This window comes from Agelaius phoeniceus, chromosome 33 (genome assembly GCF_051311805.1).
Source record: "Agelaius phoeniceus isolate bAgePho1 chromosome 33, bAgePho1.hap1, whole genome shotgun sequence".
NCBI classification, from domain to species: Eukaryota; Metazoa; Chordata; class Aves; order Passeriformes; family Icteridae; genus Agelaius; species Agelaius phoeniceus.
The window spans coordinates 400,438-422,225 of NC_135297.1; the positions used below are offsets into that span (position 1 = coordinate 400,438).

The window sequence follows — 21,788 nt, forward strand, 5'->3', positions numbered from 1 at the left end:
GATGTCCCCATGTCCCTCCTGGTGTCCCCAAAAAGGCTCCAACGCTCTCTCTCCGGTCTCAGCTTTATTTGAACGTCCCCAGGTGCCCCTGGGGGGTTCCTCCAGGTGTCCCCAGGTGTCCCCAAGGTGTCCCCAAGGTGTCCCCAAGGTGTCACTTGTAGAACTCGTGCTCCTGCTCGTCCTTCTTGATGACGGTTTTGTAGGCCTTCTCAAAGTCCTTGGCCAGCACGATGTACCTGTTCTCCCTGACCGCCAGCATGCCACCCTGGGGACAATGTCACCTGAGTGTCACCTCAGTGTCACCTGGGTGTCACCTGGGACACCTGAGTGTCACCTGTGTCACCTACAGCCACCCACAGCCACACCTGTGCCAGCACCGTGTACCTGTTCTCCCTGACCGCCAGCATGCCACCCTGGGGACAATGTCACCCCAGTGTCACCTCAGTGTCACCTGGGACACCTGAGTGTCACCTGTGTCACCTACAGCCACCCACAGCCAGCCCTGAGTCACCTGCACTGAGCCACAGCCACACCTGTGCCAGCCACAGCCAGCCCTGTGTCACCTGTGCCAGCACCGTGTACCTGTTCTCCCGCATAGACAGCATGCCACCCTGTGAATGTCACCCGAGTGTCACCTCAGTGTCACCTGGGACACCTGAGTGTCACCTGTGTCACCTGCACTGAGCCACAGCCACACCTGTGTCACCCACAGCCACACCTGTGCCAGCACCGTGTACCTGTTCTCCCTGACTGCCAGCATGCCACCCTGGGGACAGGGACACCTGTGTCACCTGAGTGTCACCTGTGTGTCACCTGTGTTACCTACAGCCAGCCCTGTGTCCCTGTTCTCCCTGACCGCCAGCATGCCACCCCTGCCAATGTCACCCCAGTGTCACCTGGGACACCTGAGTGTCACCTGTGTCACCTACAGCCACCCACAGCCAGCCCTGAGTCACCTGCACTGAGCTACAGCCAGCCCTGTGTCACCTGTGTCACCCACAGCCACACCTGTGTCACCTGTGCCAGCACCGTGTACCTGTTCTGCACTGCCAGCATGCCACCCTGCCAATGTCACCCCAGTGTCACCTGGGACACCTGAGTGTCACCTGTGTCACCTACAGCCAGCCCTGTGTCACCTGTGCCAGCACTGTGTACCTGTTCTCCCTGACCGCCAGCATGCCACCCTGCCAATGTCACCCCAGTGTCACCCCAGTGTCACCTGTGTCACCCACAGCCACACCTGTGTCACCCACAGCCACACCTGTGTCACCCACAGCCACACCTGTGTCACCTGTGTCACCTGTGTCACCTGAGTGTCCCCTCAGTATCAGCCACACTGAGCTACAGCCACACCTGCCCCAGCTCCACCCAGGCGTGCCCAACACCTGTCCCAGGTGTGCCCAGGTGTGCCCAGGTGTGCCCAGGTGTGTCTCAGCTGTGTCCAGGTGTGCCCAGGTGTGTCCCAGCTGTGTCCAGGTGTACCCAGGTGTACCCCAGGTGTACCCCAGATGTACCCAGGTGTATCCCAGGTGTGTCCCAGGTGTGTCCCAGGTGCACCCAGGTACATCCAGGTGTATCCCAGCTGTGCCCAGCTGTGCCCAGGTGTGTCTCAGGTGTACCCAAGTGTGTCCCAGGTGTGTACCCAGGTGCACCCAGGTGTGTCCCAGGTGTGTCCCAGGTGTGTCCCAGGTGTGCCCAGCTGTGCCCTCACCTCCTGGCAGATGGAGTTGATGTCGGCCCCCGAGATCTTGTCCGGCCGCGCCACGTCTGGGGCAGGGGTCAAGGAAACGGCGCAGGCGTGCCCAGGTGTGCCCAGGTACCCCCAGGTGTGCCCAGGTGTGTGCCCAGGTGCCCTCAGGTGTGCCCAGGGCATGTCCAGGTGTGCCCAGGTGTGTGCCCAGGTGCCCTCAGGTGTGCCCAGGTGTGTCCTTGGTGCGTCCAGGTGTGCCCAGGGCATGTTCAGGTGTGCCCAGGTGTGTGCCCAGGAACCCCCAGGTTTTCTAACCCTCCCCAGCTGTGCCCAGGTGCCCCCAGGTGTGTTTCCAACCCTCCCCAGGTGTGCCCAGGTGTGCCCAGGTGTGTTTCTAACCCCATCCAGCCTTGCCCAGGTGCCCCCAGGTGTGGTTTTAACCCCCCCCAGCTGTGCCCAGGTGTGTGCCCAGGTGTCCCCAGGTGTGACCCCAGGTGCTCCCAGGTGTGTCCCCAGGTGTGACCCCAGGTGCCCCCAGCTGCCCCCAGGTATGCCCAGGTGTGCCCCCAGGTGTCCCCATCTGCCCCCAGGTGTGTCCCCAGGTATGTCCAGGTGTGTCCCCAGGTGTGTCCCCATCTGCCCCCAGGTGTGTCCCCAGGTGTGTCCCCAGGTATGTCCAGGTGTGTCCCCAGGTGTGTGCCCAGGTGCCCCCAGCTGTGCCCAGGTGCCCCCCAGGTGTCCCCAGGTGTGTCCCCAGGTGCCCCCAGGTATGCCCAGGTATGCCCAGGTGTGTCCCCAGGTATGCCCAGGTGTGTCCCCATCTGCCCCCAGGTGTCCCCAGGTGTGCCCCCAGGTGTGGGATACAATCCTCCAGGTCCACCTCCTCGGACAGGTTCATCTTGCCGGTGATGGTGGAGAAGATGAGGCGCTTCTGCCGCCGGTCGGGCAGCGGGAACTCGATCTTACGGTCCAGGCGGCCGGGCCGCAGCAGGGCCGGGTCCAGCGTGTCCGCACGGTTGGTGGCCATGATCACCTGGGCACAGGTGAGGGGTCAGGACACACCTGAGACCCTCAGAACCCCATAGAAATCCATAAAAACTCCATAAAACCTCATAAAACCCCATAAAACCTCATAAAACCTCATAGAACCCCCATGGTTCATGGCCCAGGTGTCCACCTGGTTGGTGGCCATGATCTCCTGGGCACAGGTGAGGGGTCAGGACACACCTGAGACCCTCAGAACCCCATAGAAATCCATACAAACTCCATAAAACCTCATAAAAACATCTAAAACCCCATAAAATCCCCATGGTTCATGGTCCAGGTGTCCCATGGTTGGTGGCCATGATCTCCTGGGCACAGGTGAGGGGTCAGGACACACCTGAGACCCTCAGAACCCCATAGAAATCCATAAAGACTCCATAAAACCTCATAAAAACCCCATAAAACTCCCACAGTTCATGGTCCAGGTGTCCTCACCATTGGTGGCCATGATCTCTTGGGCACAGGTGAGGGGTCAGGACACACCTGAGATCTCCAGAACCCCATAAAAATCCATAAAGACTCCATAAAACCTCATAAAGCCCCATAGAAACTCCATAAAACCTCATAGAACCCCCATGGTTCATGGCCCAGGTGTGCCCATGGTTGGTGGCCATGATCACCTGGGCACAGGTGAGGGGTCAGGACACACCTGAGATCTCCAGAACCCCATAGAAATCCATAAAGACTCCATAACACCTCATAAATATCCATAAAACCCCCACAGTTCATGGTCCAGGTGTGCCCATGGTTGGTGGCCATGATCACCTGGGCACAGGTGAGGGGTCAGGACACACCTGAGACCCTCAGAACCCCATAGAAATCCATACAAACTCCATAAAACCTCATAAAAACATCTAAAACCCCATAAAACTCCCACAGTTCATGGCCCAGGTGTGCCCATGGTTGGTGGCCATGATCTCCTGGGGACAGGTGAGGGGTCAGGACACACCTGACATCTCCAGAACCCCATAAAAATCCATAACAACTCCATAAAACCTCATAAAAACATCTAAAACCCCATAAAAATCCACAGTTCATGGCCCAGGTGTGCCCATGGTTGGTGGCCATGATCACCTGGGCACAGGTGAGGGGTCAGGACACACCTGAGATCCTCAGAACCCCATAAAAATCCATAAAGACTCCATAAAACCTCATAAAACCCCATAAACTCCCATGGTTCATGGCCCAGGTGTCCACCTGGTTGGTGGCCATGATCACCTGGGCACAGGTGAGGGGTCAGGAGACACCTGAGACCCTCAGAACCCCATAAAAATCCATAGAAACTCCATAAAACCCCATAAAAACATCTAAAACCCCATAAAAACCCCAAGTTCATGGCCCAGGTGTGCCCATGGTTGGTGGCCATGATCTCCTGGGGACACGTGAGGGATCAGGACACACCTGAGATCTCCAGAACCCCATAAAAATCCATAAAGACTCCATAAAACCCCATAAATATCCATAAAACCCCCATGGTTCATGGCCCAGGTGTGCCCATGGTTGGTGGCCATGATCTCCTGGGCACAGGTGACAGGTGAGGACACACCTGAGACCCTCAGAACCATGAGAACCCCAGAACTTCATCTCCAGGTGTCTCCACCTTGGTGGCCGTGGTCACCTGGAGACACCTGGGGACACCTGGAGACACCTGAGACCCTCCAGAACCATGAGAACTCCAGAACTTCATCTCCAGGTGTCTCCACCTTGGTGGCCATGGTCACCTGGAGATACCTGGGGACACCTGGAGATACCTGGGGACACCTGGGGCCACCTGAGGACACCTGGGGACACCTGAGGACCCTCCAGAACCATGAGAACCCCAGAATTTCATCTCCAGGTGTCTCCACCTTGGTGGCCATGGTCACCTGGAGACACCTGGGGCCACCTGAGGACACCTGGGGACACCTGAGACCCTCCAGGACCATGAGAACCTCCAGAACTTCATCTCCAGGTGTCTCCAGCTTGGTGGCCGTGGTCACCTGGAGATACCTGGAGACACCTGAGAACACCTGGGGCCACCTGAGGACACCTGGGGTCACCTGGTGCCACCTGGGGTCCCCTGGGCGCACCTTGACGTTGACGTTCTGGTCGAAGCCGTCCATCTGGTTGAGGAGCTCCAGGAGGATCCGTTGGACCTCGCGGTCGGCTTGGGGCGAAAAACGGCGACTTTGGGACCTTCTGGGTTTGGGGGGTTCCACCCCAGAAACCCCAAAATTCCACCCAAAACCCCAAAGTTCCACCCAAAACCCCAAATTCTGGGAAAGTGACCCCAAAATTCCACCAAAAACCCCAGAATTCCACCCAAAACCCAAAATTCCACCCAGGTGCTCGTGAGTTTCATCCCGAGGTTCTCCAGAAGGTTCCTCACCCCAAAATTCCACCAAAACCCCAAATTCTGGGGAAGTGACCCCAAAATTTCATCCAGGTGACCCCAAATTCCACCCAGGTGCTCCTGAGTTTCATCTCAAAGTTCTCCAGAAGGTTCCTCAAGCCCAAATTCCACCAAAACCCCAAATTCTGTCCAGGTGACCCCAAAATTTCACCCAAAACCCCAAAATTCCACCCAGGTGCTCCTGAGCTTCATCTCAAAGTTCTCCAGAAGGTTCCTCACCCCAAAACTCCACCTGAAACCCCAAATTCTGGGGAAGTGACCCCAAAATTCCACCAAAAACCCCAAATTCTGTCCAGGTGACCCCAAAATTCCACCCAAAACCCCAAATTCCACCCAGGTGCTCCTGAGTTTCACCCTGAGGTTCTCCAGAAGGTTCCTCACCCCCAAATTCCACCAAAAACCCCAAATTCTGGGGAAGTGACCCCAAATTTTCCACCCAAAACCCCAAATTCTGTCCAGGTGACCCCAAAATTCCACCCAAAACCCCAAAATTCCACCCAGGTGCTCCTGAGCTTCATCCCGAGGTTCTCCAGAAGGTTCCTCAAGCCCAAATTCCACCAAAAACCCCCAAAATTCCACCAAAACCCCCCCAGACTCCACCCCAATGGAGACCCCTCCCCCGTCTGGGGGTCCTTGACCTCCTCCCACACTCCAAGACCACCCAAAGGGTCCCCAAATCCCACCAGGGTCTCCATCCCGAGGTTCTCCAGAAGGTTCCTCACCCTCCAAATCCACCTCAAATCCACCTGGGACCTCCCAAACTCCACCTGGGACCTCCCAAACTCCACCTGGGACCTCCCAAACCCCACCCAGGACCTCCCAAACTCCAACCAGGACCTCCCAAGCTCCACCCAGGACCTCCCAAACTCCACCTGGGACCTCCCAAACTCCACCTGGGACCTCCCAAACTCCACCCAGGACCACCCAAACTCCAACCAGGACCACCCAAACTCCACCCAGGACCTCCCAAACTCCACCCAGGACCACCCAAACTCCAACCAGGACCTCCCAAACTCCACCCAGGACCACCCAAACTCCAACCGGGACCTCCCAAACTCCACCCAGGACCTCCCTAACTCCACCCAGGACCTCCCAAACTCCACCTGGGACCTCCCAAACTCCACCCAGGACCTCCCAAACTCCAACCAGGACCTCCCAAACTCCACCCGGGACCACCCAAAGTCCAACCTGGGACCACCCAAAGTCCAACCAGGACCACCCAAAGTCCATCCAGGACCTCCCAAAGTCCAACCAGGACCACCCAAACTCCACCCAGGACCACCCAAACTCCACCTGGGACCACCCAAACTCCAACCAGGACCTCCCAAACTCTACCCAGGACCACCCAAAGTCCACCCAGGACCTCCCAAACTCCACCTGGGACCTCCCAAACTCCATCCAGGACCTCCCAAACTCCAACCAGGACCACCCAAACTCCACCCAGGACCTCCCAAACTCCAACCAGGACCTCCTAAAGTCCAACCAGGACCACCCAAACTCCAACCAGGACCACCCAAACTCCAACCAGGACCTCCCAAACTCCAACCAGGACCTCCTAAAGTCCAACCAGGACCTCCCAAACTCCACCCAGGACCTCCCAAACTCCACCCAGGACCACCCAAACTCCACCCAGGACCTCCCAAAGTCCAACCAGGACCACCCAAACTCCACCCAGGACCTCCCAAACTCCACCCCACTGGAGACCCCTCCTCAATTTGGGAGTCTGGGGTCCTCAAACCCCACCCAGGTGTCCCCAGACCCCACCTTGGTCTCCATCCTGAAGTTCTCCAGAACGTTCCTCAAGCCCAAATCCCACCCGGGACCTCCCAAACTCCACCCAGGACCACCCAAACTCCAACCAGGACCACCCAAACTCCAACCAGGACCTCCCAAACTCCAACCAGGACCACCCAAACTCCACCCGGGACCTCCCAAACTCCACCTGGGACCTCCCAAACTCCACCTGGGACCTCCCAAACTCCACCCAGGACCACCCAAACTCCAACCAGGACCTCCTAAAGTCCAACCAGGACCTCCCAAACTCCACCCAGAACCTCCTAAAGTCCAACCAGGACCTCTAAACTCCACCTGGGACCACCCAAACTCCACCTGGGACCACCCAAACTCCACCCAGGACCTCCCAAAGTCCAACCAGGGCCTCCCAAACTCCACCTGGGACCTCCCAAACTCCAACCAGGACCTCCCAAACTCCACCCAGGACCTCCCAAACTCCACCCGGGACCTCCTAAAGTCCAACCAGGACCTCCCAAACTCACACCAGTATCATCCAAACCCCACTCAGGTGTCCCCAGACCCCACCTTGGTCTCCATCCTGAAGTTCTCCAGAACGTTCCTCAAGCCCAAATCCCACCCAGGACCTCCCAAAGTCCACCCAGGACCACCCAAACTCCACCCAGGACCACCCAAACTCCACCTGGGACCTCCCAAACTCCACCCAGGACCTCCCAAACTCCACCCAGGACCTCCCAAACTCCAATCAGGACCACCCAAACTCCACCCAGGACCTCCCAAACTCCAACCAGGACCACCCAAACTCCACCCAGGACCACCCAAACCCCACCCGCTGGAGACCCTTGCCCAGGCCGGGTCCTCACCGCCGGTCTGGGCGTCGAAGCGCTTGGTGGCGATGGCGTCGATCTCGTCGATGAAGATGATGGCCGGCGCGTTCTCCTTGGCCAGGCGGAAAACGTCGCGGACCATGCGCGGGCCCTCGCCCAGGTACTTCTGCACAAACTCCGAGCCCACCACGCGGATGAAGGCGGCTGGAGGGGACACAGAGAAACCCACGGGTTGGGATGTCCAAAAATGCCACCAGGAATCCATGGAGAACGCCAGGAACCCAAAAACATCTCCAGAAATTCCAAAAATGCCACCGGGAACCCATGGAGACCACCAGGAACCAATGGAGACCACCAGGAACCCAAAACATCTCCAGAAACCCCAAAAATCCCATCAGGAACCCATGGAGACCACCAGGAACCAAAACCTCATGGAGACCACCAGGAACCAAAACCTCATGGAGACCACCAGGAACCCAAAACAACCTCCAGAAACCCCAAAAATTCCATATGGAGACCACCAAGAACCCAAAACATCTCCAGAAACCCCAAAAATCCCACTGGAAATCCATGGACACCACCAGGAACCCAAAACATCTCCAGAAATTCCAAAAATTCCATTGGGAACTCATGGAGACCACCAGGAACCCAAAACAACCTCCAGAACCCCATGGAGACCACCAGGAATCCAAAACATCTCCAGAAACCCCAAAAATCCCATAAGGAACCCATGGAGACCACCAAGAACCCAAAACCAACTCCAGAAAGCCCAAAAATTCCATATGGAGACCACCAGGAACCCAAAACATCTGCAGAAACCCAGGTGATCCCAAACCCCACCCAGGTGCTCTTGACCTTCATCCCAAAGTTCTCCAGAAGGTTCCTCACCCCCCAAAAACCAACCAGAACCTCCTCAAACCCCACCCAGGTGTCCCCAAACCCCACCCAGATGACCCCAAACCCCAACCAGGTATTTTTGACCTTTATCCTGAAGTTCTCCAGAAGGTTCCTCACCCCAAAAACCACCCAGAACCTCCCCAAACCCCACCCAGGTGTCACCAAACCTCTCAAGATGACCGCAAACCCTACTGAGATGTCCCCAAACCCCACTGAGATGATCCCAAACCTCTCGAGATGTCCCCAAACCCCTCCCAGGTGTCACCAAACCCGTCCCAGGTGACCCCAAACCCCACTGAGATGATCCCAAACCCCACCCAGGTGTCCCCAAACCCCACCCAGGTGTCCCCAAACCCCTCCCAGGTGTCCCCAGGTGTCCCCAGGTGTCCCCAGGTGTCCCCAGGAGCTCACCTGTGGTGTGGTGGGCCACGGCCTTGGCCAGCATGGTCTTCCCGCAGCCGGGGGGGCCGTACATGAGCACCCCCCGGGGGGGGTCAATGCCGATCTGCACCGGAGAGGACACGGGGAGGACACGGGAAGGACACGGGAAGGACACGGGAAGGACACGGGAAGGACACGGAGAGGACACGGGAAGGACACGGGGAGGACACGGAGAGGACACGGGAAGGACACGGGAAGGACACGGGGAGGACACGGGGAGGACACGGGGAGGACACGGGGAGGACACGGGGAGGACACGGAGGGGACACGGGAAGGACACGGGAAGGACACGGGAAGGACACGGGGAGGACACGGGAAGGACACGGGAAGGACACGGGAAGGACACGGAGAGGACACGGAGAGGACACGGAGAGGACACGGAGAGGACACAGTGAGGACACCCAGGGACCTCAGGGGGACCTGGGGACCTCCTCCTGAAGGTCCTCAAAGCCACCTGAGGGTCTCCAAGGTGACCTGAGGGTCCTCAAGGTGTCCTGGAGATCACCCGAGGTCCTCAAGGTGACCTGAGGGGCCTCAGGGTGACCTGGGGACCTCCAAGGGGACCTGAGGGCTTCAAGGTGACCTGGAGATCACCTGAAGGTCCTTAAGGGGACCTGGAGGTCACCCGAAGGTCCTCAAAGCCACCTGAGGTCCTCAAGGTGACCTGAGGGTCTCCAAGGTGTCCTGGAGGTCTCCAAGGTTACCTGGAGATCACCTGAGGGGCCTCAAGGTGTCCTTGAGGGTCTCCAAGGTGACCTGGGGGGCCTCAAGGTGACCAGGAGATCACCCAAGGTCCTCAAGGTGACCTGAGGGTCTCCAAGGTGACCTGGAGGTCACCTGAAGGTCCTCAAAGCCACCTGAGGGTCTCCAAGGTGACCTGAGGGGCCTCAAGGTGTCCTGGAGATCACCTGAGGGGCTCAAGGTGACCTGAAGGTCCTCAAGGTGACCTGAGGGTCTCCAAGATGACCTGGAGGTCCTCAAGGTGTCCTGGACATCACCTGAGGAGCCTCAAGGTGTCCTGGAGATCACCTGAGGTCCTCAAAGCCACCTGAGGGTCTCCAAGGTGAACTGGAGGTGATCGGAGGTCCCAGAGGTCCCCAGAAGGTCCCTGAAGGTCCCCAGGACATCCCCGGGACATCCAGCACATCCCCAGAAGGTCCCAGAAGGTCCCCAGGAGGTCCCCAGGACATCCCCAGGATGTCCCCAGAAGGTCCCCAGAAGGTCCCCAGGATGTCCCAGGATGTCCCCAGGAGGTCCCCAGGACATCCCCAGAAGGTCCCAGGAGGTCCCAGAAGGTCCCAGAAGGTTCCAGAAGGTCCCCAGGACATCCAGGACATCCCCAGGACATCCCCAGAAGGCCCCAGAAGGCCCCAGAAGGTCCCCAGGAGGTCCCAGGACATCCCCAGAGGTGCCCAGAAGGTCCCCAGAAGGTCCCAGAAGGTGCCCAGGACATCCCCAGAAGTTCCCAGGATGTCCCCAGAAGGTCCCCAGAAGGTCCAGAAGGTCCCAGAAGGTCCCCAGGACATCCCCAGGAGATCCCAGAAGGTCCCCAGCAGGTCCAGGAGGTCCCAGAGGTCCCCAGGAGGTCCCCAGGACATCCCCAGAGGTGCCCAGAAGATCCCCAGGAGGTCCCAGGACATCCCCAGGATGTCCCCAGAATGTCCCCAGAAGATCCCCAGAATGTCCCCATGATGTCCCCAGAAGGTCCCCAGGAGGTCCCAAGATGTCCCCAGAAGGCCCCAGAAGGTTCCAGAAGGTCCCAAGATGTCCCCAGAAGGTCCCCAGAAGGTCCCAGGACATCCCCAGAAGGTCCCAGGAGGTCCCCAGAAGGTCCCAGAAGGTCCCCAGGACATCCCCAGAAGGTCTCCAGAAGGTCCCCAGGATGTCCCCAGCAGGTCCAGGAGGTCCCAGAGGTCCCCAGGACATCCCCAGAAGGTCCCAGGAGGTCCCCAGAAGGTCCCAGGAGGCTCCAGAAGGTTCCAGAAGGTCCCCAGGACATCCCCAGAAGGTCCCAGAAGGTCCCCAGGAGATCCCAGGACATCCCCAGAAGGTCCCCAGAAGGTCCCAGGAGGTCCCAGGACATCCCCAGGATGTCCCCAGAAGGTCCCAGAAGGTCCCCATAAGGCCCCAGGATGTTCCCAGAAGGTCTCCAGGAGATCCCCAGAAGGTCCCAGAAGGTTCCAGAAGGTCCCCAGGACATCCCCAGGACATCCAGCACATCCCCAGAAAGTCCCAGGAGGTCCCAGAACATCCCCAGAGGTGCCCAGAAGGTCCCAGAAGGTCCCAGGATGTCCCCAGACGGTCCCAGAAGGTCCCAGGACATCCCCAGGAGATCCCCAGGACGTCCCCAGAAGGTCCCAGGAGATCCCCAAAAGGTCCCAGAAGGTCCCAGGACGTCCCCAGAAGGTCCAAGAGATCCCCAGCAGGTCCCCAGAAGGTCCCAGGATGTCCCAAGAGGTCCCCAGAAGGTCCCAGAAGGTCCCCAGAAGGTCCCCAGGAGGTCCCCAGAAGGTCCCAGGATGTTCCCAGAAGGTCCCCAGAAAGTCCCCAGGATGTCCCCAGAAGGTCCCAGCAGGTCCCAGAAGGTCCCCAGGACATCCCCAGAAGTTCCCAGCAGGTCCCAGAAGGTCCCCAGGAGGTCCCCAGGACATCCCCAGAAGGTCCCAGAAGGTCCCAGAAGGCCCCAGAAGGTCCCAGAAGGTCCCAGAAGGTCCCAGGACATCCCCAGAAGGTCCCAGAAGGTTCCAGAAGGTCCCAGGACATCCCCAGAAGGTCCCAGAAGGTTCCAGAAGGTCCCCAGGACATCCCCAGAAGTTCCCAGAAGGCCCCAGAAGGTCCCCAGGACATCCCCAGAAGGTCCCCGGAGGTCCCCAGGATGCCCCCAGAAGGTCCCAGAAGGTCCCCAGAAGGTCCCAGAAGGTCCCAGGACATCCCCAGAAGGTCCCCAGGACATCCCCAGGACATCCCCAGAAGGTCCCAGAAGGTCCCAGAAGGTCCCAGAAGATCCCAGAAGGTCCCAGAAGGTCCCAAGATGTCCCCAGAAGGTTCCAGAAGGTCCCCAGAAGGTCCCCAGGCCTCACCTGCTTGTAGAGCTCGAAGTGGGTCAGGGGCAGCTCCACGGCCTCGCGCACCTCCTGCTTCTGGATGTCCATGCCCCCGATGTCCGCATAGACCACGTCCGGCTTCTGGTCTGGGGACACCGGGGACAGCTGGGATGGACTGGGAGGGACTGGGGCAAACTGGGAGGGACTGGGAGGGACAGGGATGGACTGGGGACACCGGACAGCTGGGACACACTGGGACAAACTGGGATGGACTGGGATGGACTGGGGACACGGGGACAGCTGGGACAGACTGGGAAGGACTGGGACAAACTGGGATGGACTGGGATGGACTGGGATGGATTGGGATGGACTGGGATAGAACTGGGATGGAACTGGGATGGACTGGGATGGACTGGGACCAGTATGCGGCAACTGGGATGGACTGGGATGGACTGGGACCAGTATGGGGCAACTGGGACAAACTGGGATGGACTGGGGGCAACTGGGATGGACTGGGACAAACTGGGATGGACTGGGACGGACTGGGATGGAACTGGGATGGAACTGGGATGGACTGGGACCAGTTTGGGGCAACTGGGATGGACTGGGAGGGACTGGGATGGACTGGGACCAGTATGGGGCAAACTGGGATGGACTGGGAGGGACTGGGACAAACTGGGACAAACTGGGAGGGACTGGGAGGGACTGGGATGGACTGGGATGGAACTGGGATGGAACTGGGATGGACTGGGGACACCGGGACAGCTGGGACACACTGGGATGGACTGGGGCAAACTGGGATGGACTGGGAGGGACTGGGAGGGACTGGGATGGACTGGGACCAGTATGGGGCAAACTGGGATGGACTGGGAGGGACTGGGAGGGACTGGGAGGGACTGGGACCAGTATGGGGCAAACTGGGATGGACTGGGATAAACTGGGGACACAGGGACAGCTGGGACGGACTGGGACAGACTGGGACAAACTGGCATGGACTGGGATGGACTGGGGGCAACTGGGACAAACTGGGATGGACTGGGAGGGACTGGGAGGGACTGGGAGGGACTGGGGGCAACTGGGACCAAGTGGGACCAACTGGGGACAACTGGGGACAATTGGGACAGACTGGGACGGACTGGGGGCAACTGGGATGGACTGGGACGGACTGGGATGGACTGGGACAAACTGGGACGGACTGGGGGCAACTGGGACCAGTTTGGGGCAACTGGGAGCAACTGGGAACAACTGGGAGCAAGCCCAGGTGTGCCCAGGTGACCTCAGCATGGATCCACTCAACATCTCATGAACTTTAGGTGACCCCAAACCCCATTTTTTCACCCCAAATCCCATTTTTGCCCCCCAAAATGACATTTTCTGGACCCCAGGTGTGCCCAGGTGTGTCCAGGTGACCTCAGCATGGATCCACTCAACATCTCAAGAACTTTTGGTGACCCCAAACCCCATTTTTTCACCCCAAATCCCATTTTTCCCAAAAAAACGACATTTTATGGACCCCAGGTGTGCCCAGGTAAAACCAGATGATCTCAAGATGGTTCCACTCAACATCTCAAGAACCTAAGATGACCCCAAACTCCCATTTTTTCACCCCAAACCCCATTTTTCACCCCAAATCCCATTTTTCCCCCCCAAACCGACGTTTTATGGACTCCAGGTGTGCCCAGGTGTGCCCAGGTGTGCCCAGGTGACCTCAGCATGGATCCACTCAACATCTCAAGAACTTTAGGTGACCCCAAACCCCATTTTTTCACCCCAAACCCCATTTTTTCACCCCAAACTCCATTTTTTCCCCCCAAAACGACGTTTTATGGACCCCAGGTGTGCCCCAGGTGTACCCAGGTGTGCCCTGATGACCTCAGCATGGTTCCACTCAACATCTCAAGAACTTTAGGTGACCCCAGTTGACTTTTGGTGACCCCAAATCCCATTTTTTCACCCCAAATCCCATTTTTTCACCCCAAACTCCCATTTTTTCCCAAAAAAATGACATTTTATGGACCCCAGGTGTGCCCAGGTGTGCCCAGGTGACCTCAGCATGGTTCCACTCAACATCTCATGAACTTTAGGTGGCCCCAGCTGACTTTTGGTGACCTCAAACCCCATTTTTAGATCCCAAACCCCATTTTTTCACCCCAAACTCCATTTTTTCCCAAAAAAATGACATTTTATGGACTCCAGGTGTGCCCAAGTGTGCCCAGGTGTGCCCCAGGTGTGCCCAGATGACCTCAAGATGGTTCCACTCAACATCTCATGAACCTAAGGTGACCCCAAACCCCATTTTTTCACCCCAAATCCCATCTTTCCCCCCCAAAACGACGTTTTACGGACCCCAGGTGTGCCCAGGCGTGCCCAGGTGTGCCCAGGTGACCTCAGCATGGTTCCACTCAACATCTCATGAACTTTAGGTGACCCCAAACCCCATTTTTTCACCCCAAACTCCCATTTTTTCACCCCAAACTCCCATTTTTTCACCCCAAACTCCATTTTTTCCCAAAAAACCGACATTTTCTGGACCCCAGGTGTGCCCAGGTGTGCCCAGGTGACCTCAAGATGGTTCCACTCAACATCTCATGAACTTTTGGTGACCCCAAACCCCATTTTTAGATCCCAAACCCCATTTTTTCACCCCAAACTCCATTTTTCCCCAAAAAAATGACATTTTATGGACCCCAGGTGTGCCCAGGTGTGCCCAGGTGTGCCCCAGGTGTGCCCTGATGACCTCAAGATGGATCCACTCAACATCTCATGAACTTTAGATGACCCCAGTTGACTTTTGGTCACCCCAAACCCCATTTTTTCACCCCAAACTCCATTTTTCCCAAAAAAAACGACATTTTATGGACCCCAGGTGTGCCCAGGTGCGCCCAGGTGTCCTCAAGATGGTTCCACTCAACATCTCATGAACTTTAGGTGACTCCAAATGCCAGTTTTGGACCCCAAACCCCATTTTTTCACCCCAAACTCCATTTTTCCCAAAAAAACGACATTTTATGGACCCCAGGTGTGCCCAGGTGTGCCCCAGGTGTGCCCTGATGACCTCAGCATGGTTCCACTCAACATCTCAAGAACCTAAGGTGACCCCAAACCCCATTTTTTCACCCCAAATCCCATTTTTTCACCCCAAACTCCATTTTTTCCCAAAAAACCGACATTTTCTGGACCCCAGGTGTGCCCAGGTGACCTCAAGATGGATCCACTCAACATCTCATGAACTTTAGGTGACCCCAGTTGACTTTTGGTGACCCCAGCCACCATTTTTAGATCCCAAACTCCCATTTTTTCACCCCAAATCCCATTTTTTCCCAAAAAACCGACATTTTCCGGACCCCAGGTGTGCCCAGGTGCGCTCACCTGAGGTGAGCATCATGATGCTGCTGTCGGCCTCGGGGGGCAGCACGTCCACCAGGGCATTGCTGTGCTTGTGCAGCGCCACCGAGGCGTTGGGCTTGAGCAGCTCGCGGTCGATGGTGCTCAGGATGCGCACGTAGTAGTTGGAACCTGCGGGGACGCACCTGGCGCTCACCTGGCGCTCACCTGGCGCTCACCTGGCGCTCAGGGTGGGGTGAGGGGACGCGGTCTGGGGATGGTTGGAGTGGGCATGGCCGGGTTGGGTGGTGAAGGTGCAAGCCTGCGTGCCCAGGTGTGCCCAGGTGTGTGCTCAGGTGTGTCCAGGTGTGCCCAGGTGTGTGTCCAGGTGTGCCCAGGTGTGTCTGGGTGTGCCCAGGTGTGTGCCCAGGGGTGTGCCCAGGTGTGTGCCCAGGTGTGCCCAGGTGTGTGCCCAGGTGTGTCTGGGTGTGCCCAGGTGTGTGCCCAGGTGTGCCCAGGTGTGTCTGGGTGTGCCCAGGTGTGCGCCCAGGTGTGTGCCCAGGTGTGCCCCCAGGTGTGCCCAGGTGTGTCTGGGTGTGCCCAGGTGTGCGCCCAGGTGTGTGCCCAGGTGTGTCTGGGTGTGCCCAGGTGTGTGCCCAGGTGTGCCCAGGTGTGCGCCCAGGTGTGCCCAGGTGTGTGTCTGGGTGTGCCCAGGTGTGTGCCCAGGTGTGCCCCCAGGTGTGTGCCCAGGTGTGTGCCCAGGTGTGCCCCCAGGTGTGCCCAGGTGTGCTCAGGTGTGCCCAGGTGTGTCTGGGTGTGTGCCCAGGTGTGTGCCCAGGTGTGCCCAGGTGTGTGCCCAGGTGTGCCCAGGTGTGTCCCCAGGTGTGTCCCCAGGTATCTCCAGGTGTGCCCAGGTGTGTGCCCAGGTGTGTTCCTCACCTGTGGTGGAGCCCACCATGGCCACGGTCTGGTCCATGCCCAACAATGACCAACGGGACACTCCAAACCCATGGCCCCACCCACCCCAGGTATCTCCAGGTGTCCCTCACCTGTGCCCGGGTGTCTCACCTGTGCTGGAGCCCACCATGGCCGTGGTCTGGATGATGACCAGCGGGACACTCCCAACCCATGGCCCCACCCATCCCAGGTATCTCCCACCTGTCCCAGGTATCTCCAGGTGTATCTGGGTGTGTCTCACCTGTGCCCAGGTGTGTCTCACCTGTGGTGGAGCCCACCATGGCCACAGTCTGGTCCACGGCCTCCAATGACCAAGTGGACACTCCCAACCCATGGCCCCACCTACCCCAGGTATCTCCCACCCATCCCAGGTATCTCCAGGTGTGTCTCACCTGTGCCCAGGTGTGTCCCTCACCTGTGGTGGAGCCCACGATGGCCGTGTTCTGGTCCATGCCCAACAATGACCAACAGGACACTCCAAACCCATGGCCCCACCCATCCCAGGTATCTCCAGGTGTGTTTCACCTGTGCCCAGGTGTGTTCCTCAACTGTGGTGGAGCCCATCATGGCCGTGTTCTGGTCCATGCCCAACCATGACCAACAGGACACTCCAAACCCATGGCCCCACCTACCCCAGGTATCTCCAGGTGTATCTGGGTGTGTCTCACCTGTCTCCAGGTGTGTCCCTCACCTGTGGTGGAGCCCACCATGGCCATGGTCTGGTCCACGGCCTCCAGGAACTGCCCGATGACCAGCGGGACATGGCCAACCCCATCCCATGTGTCCCTCACCCATCCCAGGTGTGCCCAGGTGTGCCCAGGTGTGTCTCACCTGTCTCAGGTGTGTGTCTCACCTGTGGTGGAGCCCACGATGGCCGTGTTCTGGTCCACGGCCTCCAGGAACTGCCCGATGACCAGCGGGATGCTCTGGATGCGCTTCACCTCCTCCTGCGCGTGCAGGAATTCCTTCTTGAGGTTGCGCTGCTCGTCCTTGATGTACTCCTCCTGCACCTCCAGGAACTCCAGCTCCTGCTGCAGCTTCTGCAGGTGAGAGACAGGTGAGAGACACACCTGAGACAGGTGAGACACACCTGGGATACACCTGGGATAGAGCTAAAACACCTGGGATACACCTGGGGGACACAGGGCAGGGCTGAGCTCCTCCTGCACCTCCAGGAACTCCAGCTCCTGCTGCAGCTTCTGCAGGTGAGAGACAGGTGAGACACACCTGAGACAGGTGAAACACACCTGGGGTACACCTGGGATACACCTGGGATACACCTGGGGGACACGGGGCAGGGCTCAGCTCCTGCTGCAGCTTCTGCAGGTGAGACACAGGTGAGAGACACACCTGGGATAGAGCTAAACCACCTGGGATACACCTGAGATACACCTGGGGGACACAGGGCAGGGCTGAGCTCCTCCTGCACCTCCAGGAACTCCAGCTCCTGCTGCAGCTTCTGCAGGTGAGACACAGGTGAGAGACACACCTGAGACAGGTGAGACACACCTGGGATACACCTGGGATACACCTGAGACACACCTGGAATACACCTGGGGGACACAGGACAGGGCTGAGCTCCTGCTGCAGCTTCTGCAGGTGAGACAGGTGAGACACACCTGGGACACACCTGGGATAGAGCTAAAACACCTGGGATACACCTGAGGGACACCAAAACCACCTCAGGGACACCTGAGAGACGCCTGAGCCATGGGGACTTTGTGACACAGGTGTGTCACTCACCTTGTACCTGCTGTACAGGCCCTGTAACCCCTCACCTGTCCCAGGTGTGTCACACCTGTCCCATCACCTGTCCCCAGGTGTGTCACTCACCTTGTACCTGCTGTACAGGCCCTGTAACCCCTCACCTGTCCCAGGTGTGTCACACCTGTCCCATCACCTGTCCCAGGTGTGTCCCCAGGTGTGTCACTCACCTTGTACCTGCTGTACAGATCCTGTAACCCCTCACCTGTCCCAGGTGTGTCACTCACCTTGTACCTGCTGTACAGATCCTCCAGGTCCTCGGGCTCTGGCACCAGGAAGGAGAGGCCGGGCAGGGGCCGGGGGGCGGCCGAGGCCGGGACATCGTCCTGGACAGGTGAGATACAGGTGAGACATGGACAGGTGAGACATGGACAGGTGAGATACAGGTGAGACATGGACAGGTGAGACATGGACAGGTGACACAGGTGAGATGGGACAGGTGAGACATGGACAGGTGAGACATGGACAGGTGACACAGGTGAGATGGGACAGGTGACACAGGTGACGGATGGGGACAGGTGACACAGGTGACGGATGGGGACAGGTGACACAGGTGAGGGGGGCATCCCAAAATGGGGGCGGGGCATCCCCAGGTTAAGGGGAGCACCTGAGGGTGGGGGAGGGGAGCACCTGGACCGACCCCAAAATGGGGGAGGGGCCCCCAAAGGTGAGGGGGGAGGGGCTGCTAAAAAGGGGGAGGGGCCACCTGGGATATGGGGGGGGAGGGCACCTGAGGGGGACCTGGGGGAAAATTCCCAAATTTGGGGGAAAAACCTCCAAAATTTTGAGGTCCCAGGGGGAAAACTCCCGAATCTTGGGGGAAAAATTCCCAAATTTCGGCGGAAAATCCCCAAACTTCGGGGGGTCCCTGAGGGGGGATCCCACCCCAAATTGCTATCGCCCCAAAAAAAGGGGGCGTGGCCAAAACCGGAAGTAGGCTGAGCTCCACAAAGCGGGGAGACACACACCCCCCCCCAACCCTCCCTCGCGCCCTTTTTTGGGTTTTTTTGGGTCCTTTGGGTGCTCCCCACCTGCCCCTCCCCCCCCCCGAGGTTTTTGGGGACCCCCCCGGGCCGCTTCTCCCCCCCCCTCCCTCACCTGCGGCTTCTCCCCGAGCAGCCCCAGCTCCTCCATCGTGATGCGGCTACACGGAAGTGACGTCAGAGCGTCAGCGCCGGCGTGCGTGGGGACGCTGCGCGGCGACTTCCGGTTGGGACTCTGCGCATGCGCGGTGGCGCGCACGGAGCTCCCTGCGGCTCCCGGTTGCGGCCGCTTCACCCCAGGAACTCCCAGCGCCTCCCAGTTGGGCCCAGTTCGGTCCGGAGCCCTCCCAGTCCCTCCCAGTTGGATCCCAGCTCCCTCCCGGCCGCTGCCGGTGTGAAATTCCAAAGCTTGTGGCACAAACGGGCGATGTGTGTGTGTGTGTGTGAGTGCGAAACGTGTGGGCCCCGACGATGGGAGAGCTGCGAATTCTGATAATAACCGAGGAAAATAAAGCACGGAAAAAAGGCCTTTGAGCCGATCTTTTGTTTGCAATTTAACCCTGCTTGATTTAGGAGCGTTGGAATTAAGGATGTTGCTTTTTTGCTTGCAGTTAATCCACAAAGAGCTCTGCAATAAAAACCTTTTGAAGTGTGATTTTAGAATGTTGCTCGTATCCTTGATAGCTTTGGGATATACGAAATAAAGGAAATATATGCTTATCTCACGCCTTATGGAAGCAGAGAAAAACAGCTCGAGAAAGGAAGATGAAAAGGAAGATGAACATCACCTCAAGGATTTATGGTTTTGGTCGAAACCAAAATTATTGCAGGACACCCAAATCTCTCAGAGAAAGAGAATTCATGGCCCCTTTATCAGGAGAAACGAATTTGTTCCCTCCAGAGGCGATGCCCAGCCAGAATCCTGCGTTTGAATGGAATTTATGCATCATTTATTATATTATACATTGTTATAATTTATTATAATGAGGTGCATGAATATGCAACAGGCTGTGGTTTTTAAGGCTTAACCCTTTGTTAACCCAGGGCCTTTTTCGGGCTCGTGCTGCCCAGAAAAGGCACCCAGACTGTCTGCAACTCTTTGTCTTTATTATCTCAATATTGTCCTAATTAAAATTATTATTACTTTAATTGCATTACTATTTTTATTACCATTTTATTACTATTAAAGTTTTAAAAACGAGCAATTGGCGTTTTTCACACCGGGCTGTCCGTAACTCTTTGTGTTTATTGCCTCATATCGCCCTGATTCAAATTATCCAAATTATTATTACTCTAATTAATATTTTTATAACCGTTTTATTACTATTAAAGTTTTAAAAACGAGCGATTGGCGTTTTTCACACCGGGCTGTCCATAACTCTTTGTATTTATTGTCTCATATTGTCCTAATTCAAATTATTCAAATTATTCTTACTTTAATTGTATTACTGTTTTTATAACCGTTTTATTACTATTAAAGTTTTAAAAACGAGCGATTGGCGTTTTTCACACCCGACTGTCCGTAACTCTTTGTATTTATTGTCTCATGTCGCCCTAATTCAAATTATTCAAATTATTATTACTCAAATTACGTTACTATTTTTATTAACATTTTACTACTATTAAAACTTTTAAACTTTTAAAAACGAGCGATTGGCGTTTTTAACAGGGGGAGGTCCCAAATTTGGGGTTTTTTTGGGGTTCCTCAGGTGTGTCCAGGTGAGGCCGCCCCGTCCCCGCCGTTCTTTGCTCAGCAATTAAAGGGGGGGGAGAAACCGGAACCGGAAGCGGATGCGGACCCGGAACTGAAACCGGAACCGGAACTGGAGCCGGAAGTGCCCAAAAGCCCCGGGGGGGGGGGGGGCAAAATTTTCGGGGGGTTCCCAAAATTTTCGGGGGGGTTCCCAAAATTCCCGAGAGATCCCCAAAATTCCCGGGGGAGGGGGAGGGGGTCCCCGATTTGATTTTTGGGGTTTTTTGGGGAAATTTTGGGGCTTTTTTGGGGTTTTTTTTTGGTTCCCCCCCCTAATTTTTGGGGGTTTCTGGATGCCCCCCCTCGATTTTTGGGAGCCCTCAAAATTTTTGGGGAACCCCCCCAAATTTTGGGGAGCCCCCCCCCGAAATTTTGGGGTCTTCAAGTGCCCCCCCCATCGATTTTTGGGTGCTTTTCCCCAAATTTTGGGGTCCTTTGATGCCCATCCCCAAATTTTTGGGACCCCCCTCAAATTTTTGGGGATTCCCCCCCCCCGTTTTTAGCTGCCCGGCCAAAAATTTTTGGGTCTTCCCCAAATTTTTGGGCCTCTCCCCCAAATTTTTGGAGACCCCCTACCCCCCGATTTTGGACCCCCCAAAATTTTTGGGCTCTCCCCAATTTTTGGGTCCTTCCCCCCAATTTTTGTTTCCCCCCCTTCAATTTTTGGGGCTTCCCCCCCAAATTTTTGGGTCCCCCCGGATTTTTGGGTCTCCCCCAAATTTTTCGAATCCTTCCCAAATTTTTGGGTTCCCCGCCAAATTTTTGGATTCTCCCCAATTTTTTGCTCCCCCCTACGAAATTTTTGGCCTTCCCCCCAAATCTTTGGGTTTCCCCCCCAATTTTTGGGTTCGAATCCCCCCAATTTTTGGGGTTCCCCCCAATTTTTTGCCCCCACCCCAAGTTTTCGATCCCCCCCAAAT

At 57.1% G+C, this 21,788-nt stretch overlaps 1 protein-coding gene across 4 annotated transcripts; it reads right to left on the bottom strand.

The window, feature by feature from the left end:
* Positions 1 to 51: 51 nt before the first annotated feature.
* Positions 52 to 19,384, bottom strand: PSMC4 (proteasome 26S subunit, ATPase 4). Of its 4 annotated transcripts, XM_077192472.1 has the most exons (12): positions 19,231 to 19,384; positions 18,360 to 18,458; positions 17,222 to 17,408; positions 15,457 to 15,603; positions 12,124 to 12,233; positions 9,014 to 9,107; positions 7,742 to 7,909; positions 4,804 to 4,880; positions 2,555 to 2,723; positions 1,712 to 1,767; positions 738 to 766; positions 52 to 236 (listed from the first exon to the last, which is right to left on the bottom strand). In XM_077192472.1, the coding sequence occupies exons 1-12, from the start codon at positions 19,264 to 19,266 to the stop codon at positions 152 to 154; spliced, it is 1,257 nt and encodes a 418-aa protein (XP_077048587.1). In that variant the 5' UTR covers positions 19,267 to 19,384; the 3' UTR covers positions 52 to 151. The 4 variants fall into 4 exon arrangements, with proteins under 4 accessions (XP_077048587.1, XP_077048586.1, XP_077048588.1 ...); XM_077192471.1 differs by lacking the exon at positions 738 to 766 and having other exon boundaries at positions 52 to 265; XM_077192473.1 differs by lacking the exons at positions 52 to 236; positions 738 to 766 and adding an exon at positions 1,101 to 1,184.
* Between the last annotated feature and the right edge of the window lie 2,404 nt (positions 19,385 to 21,788).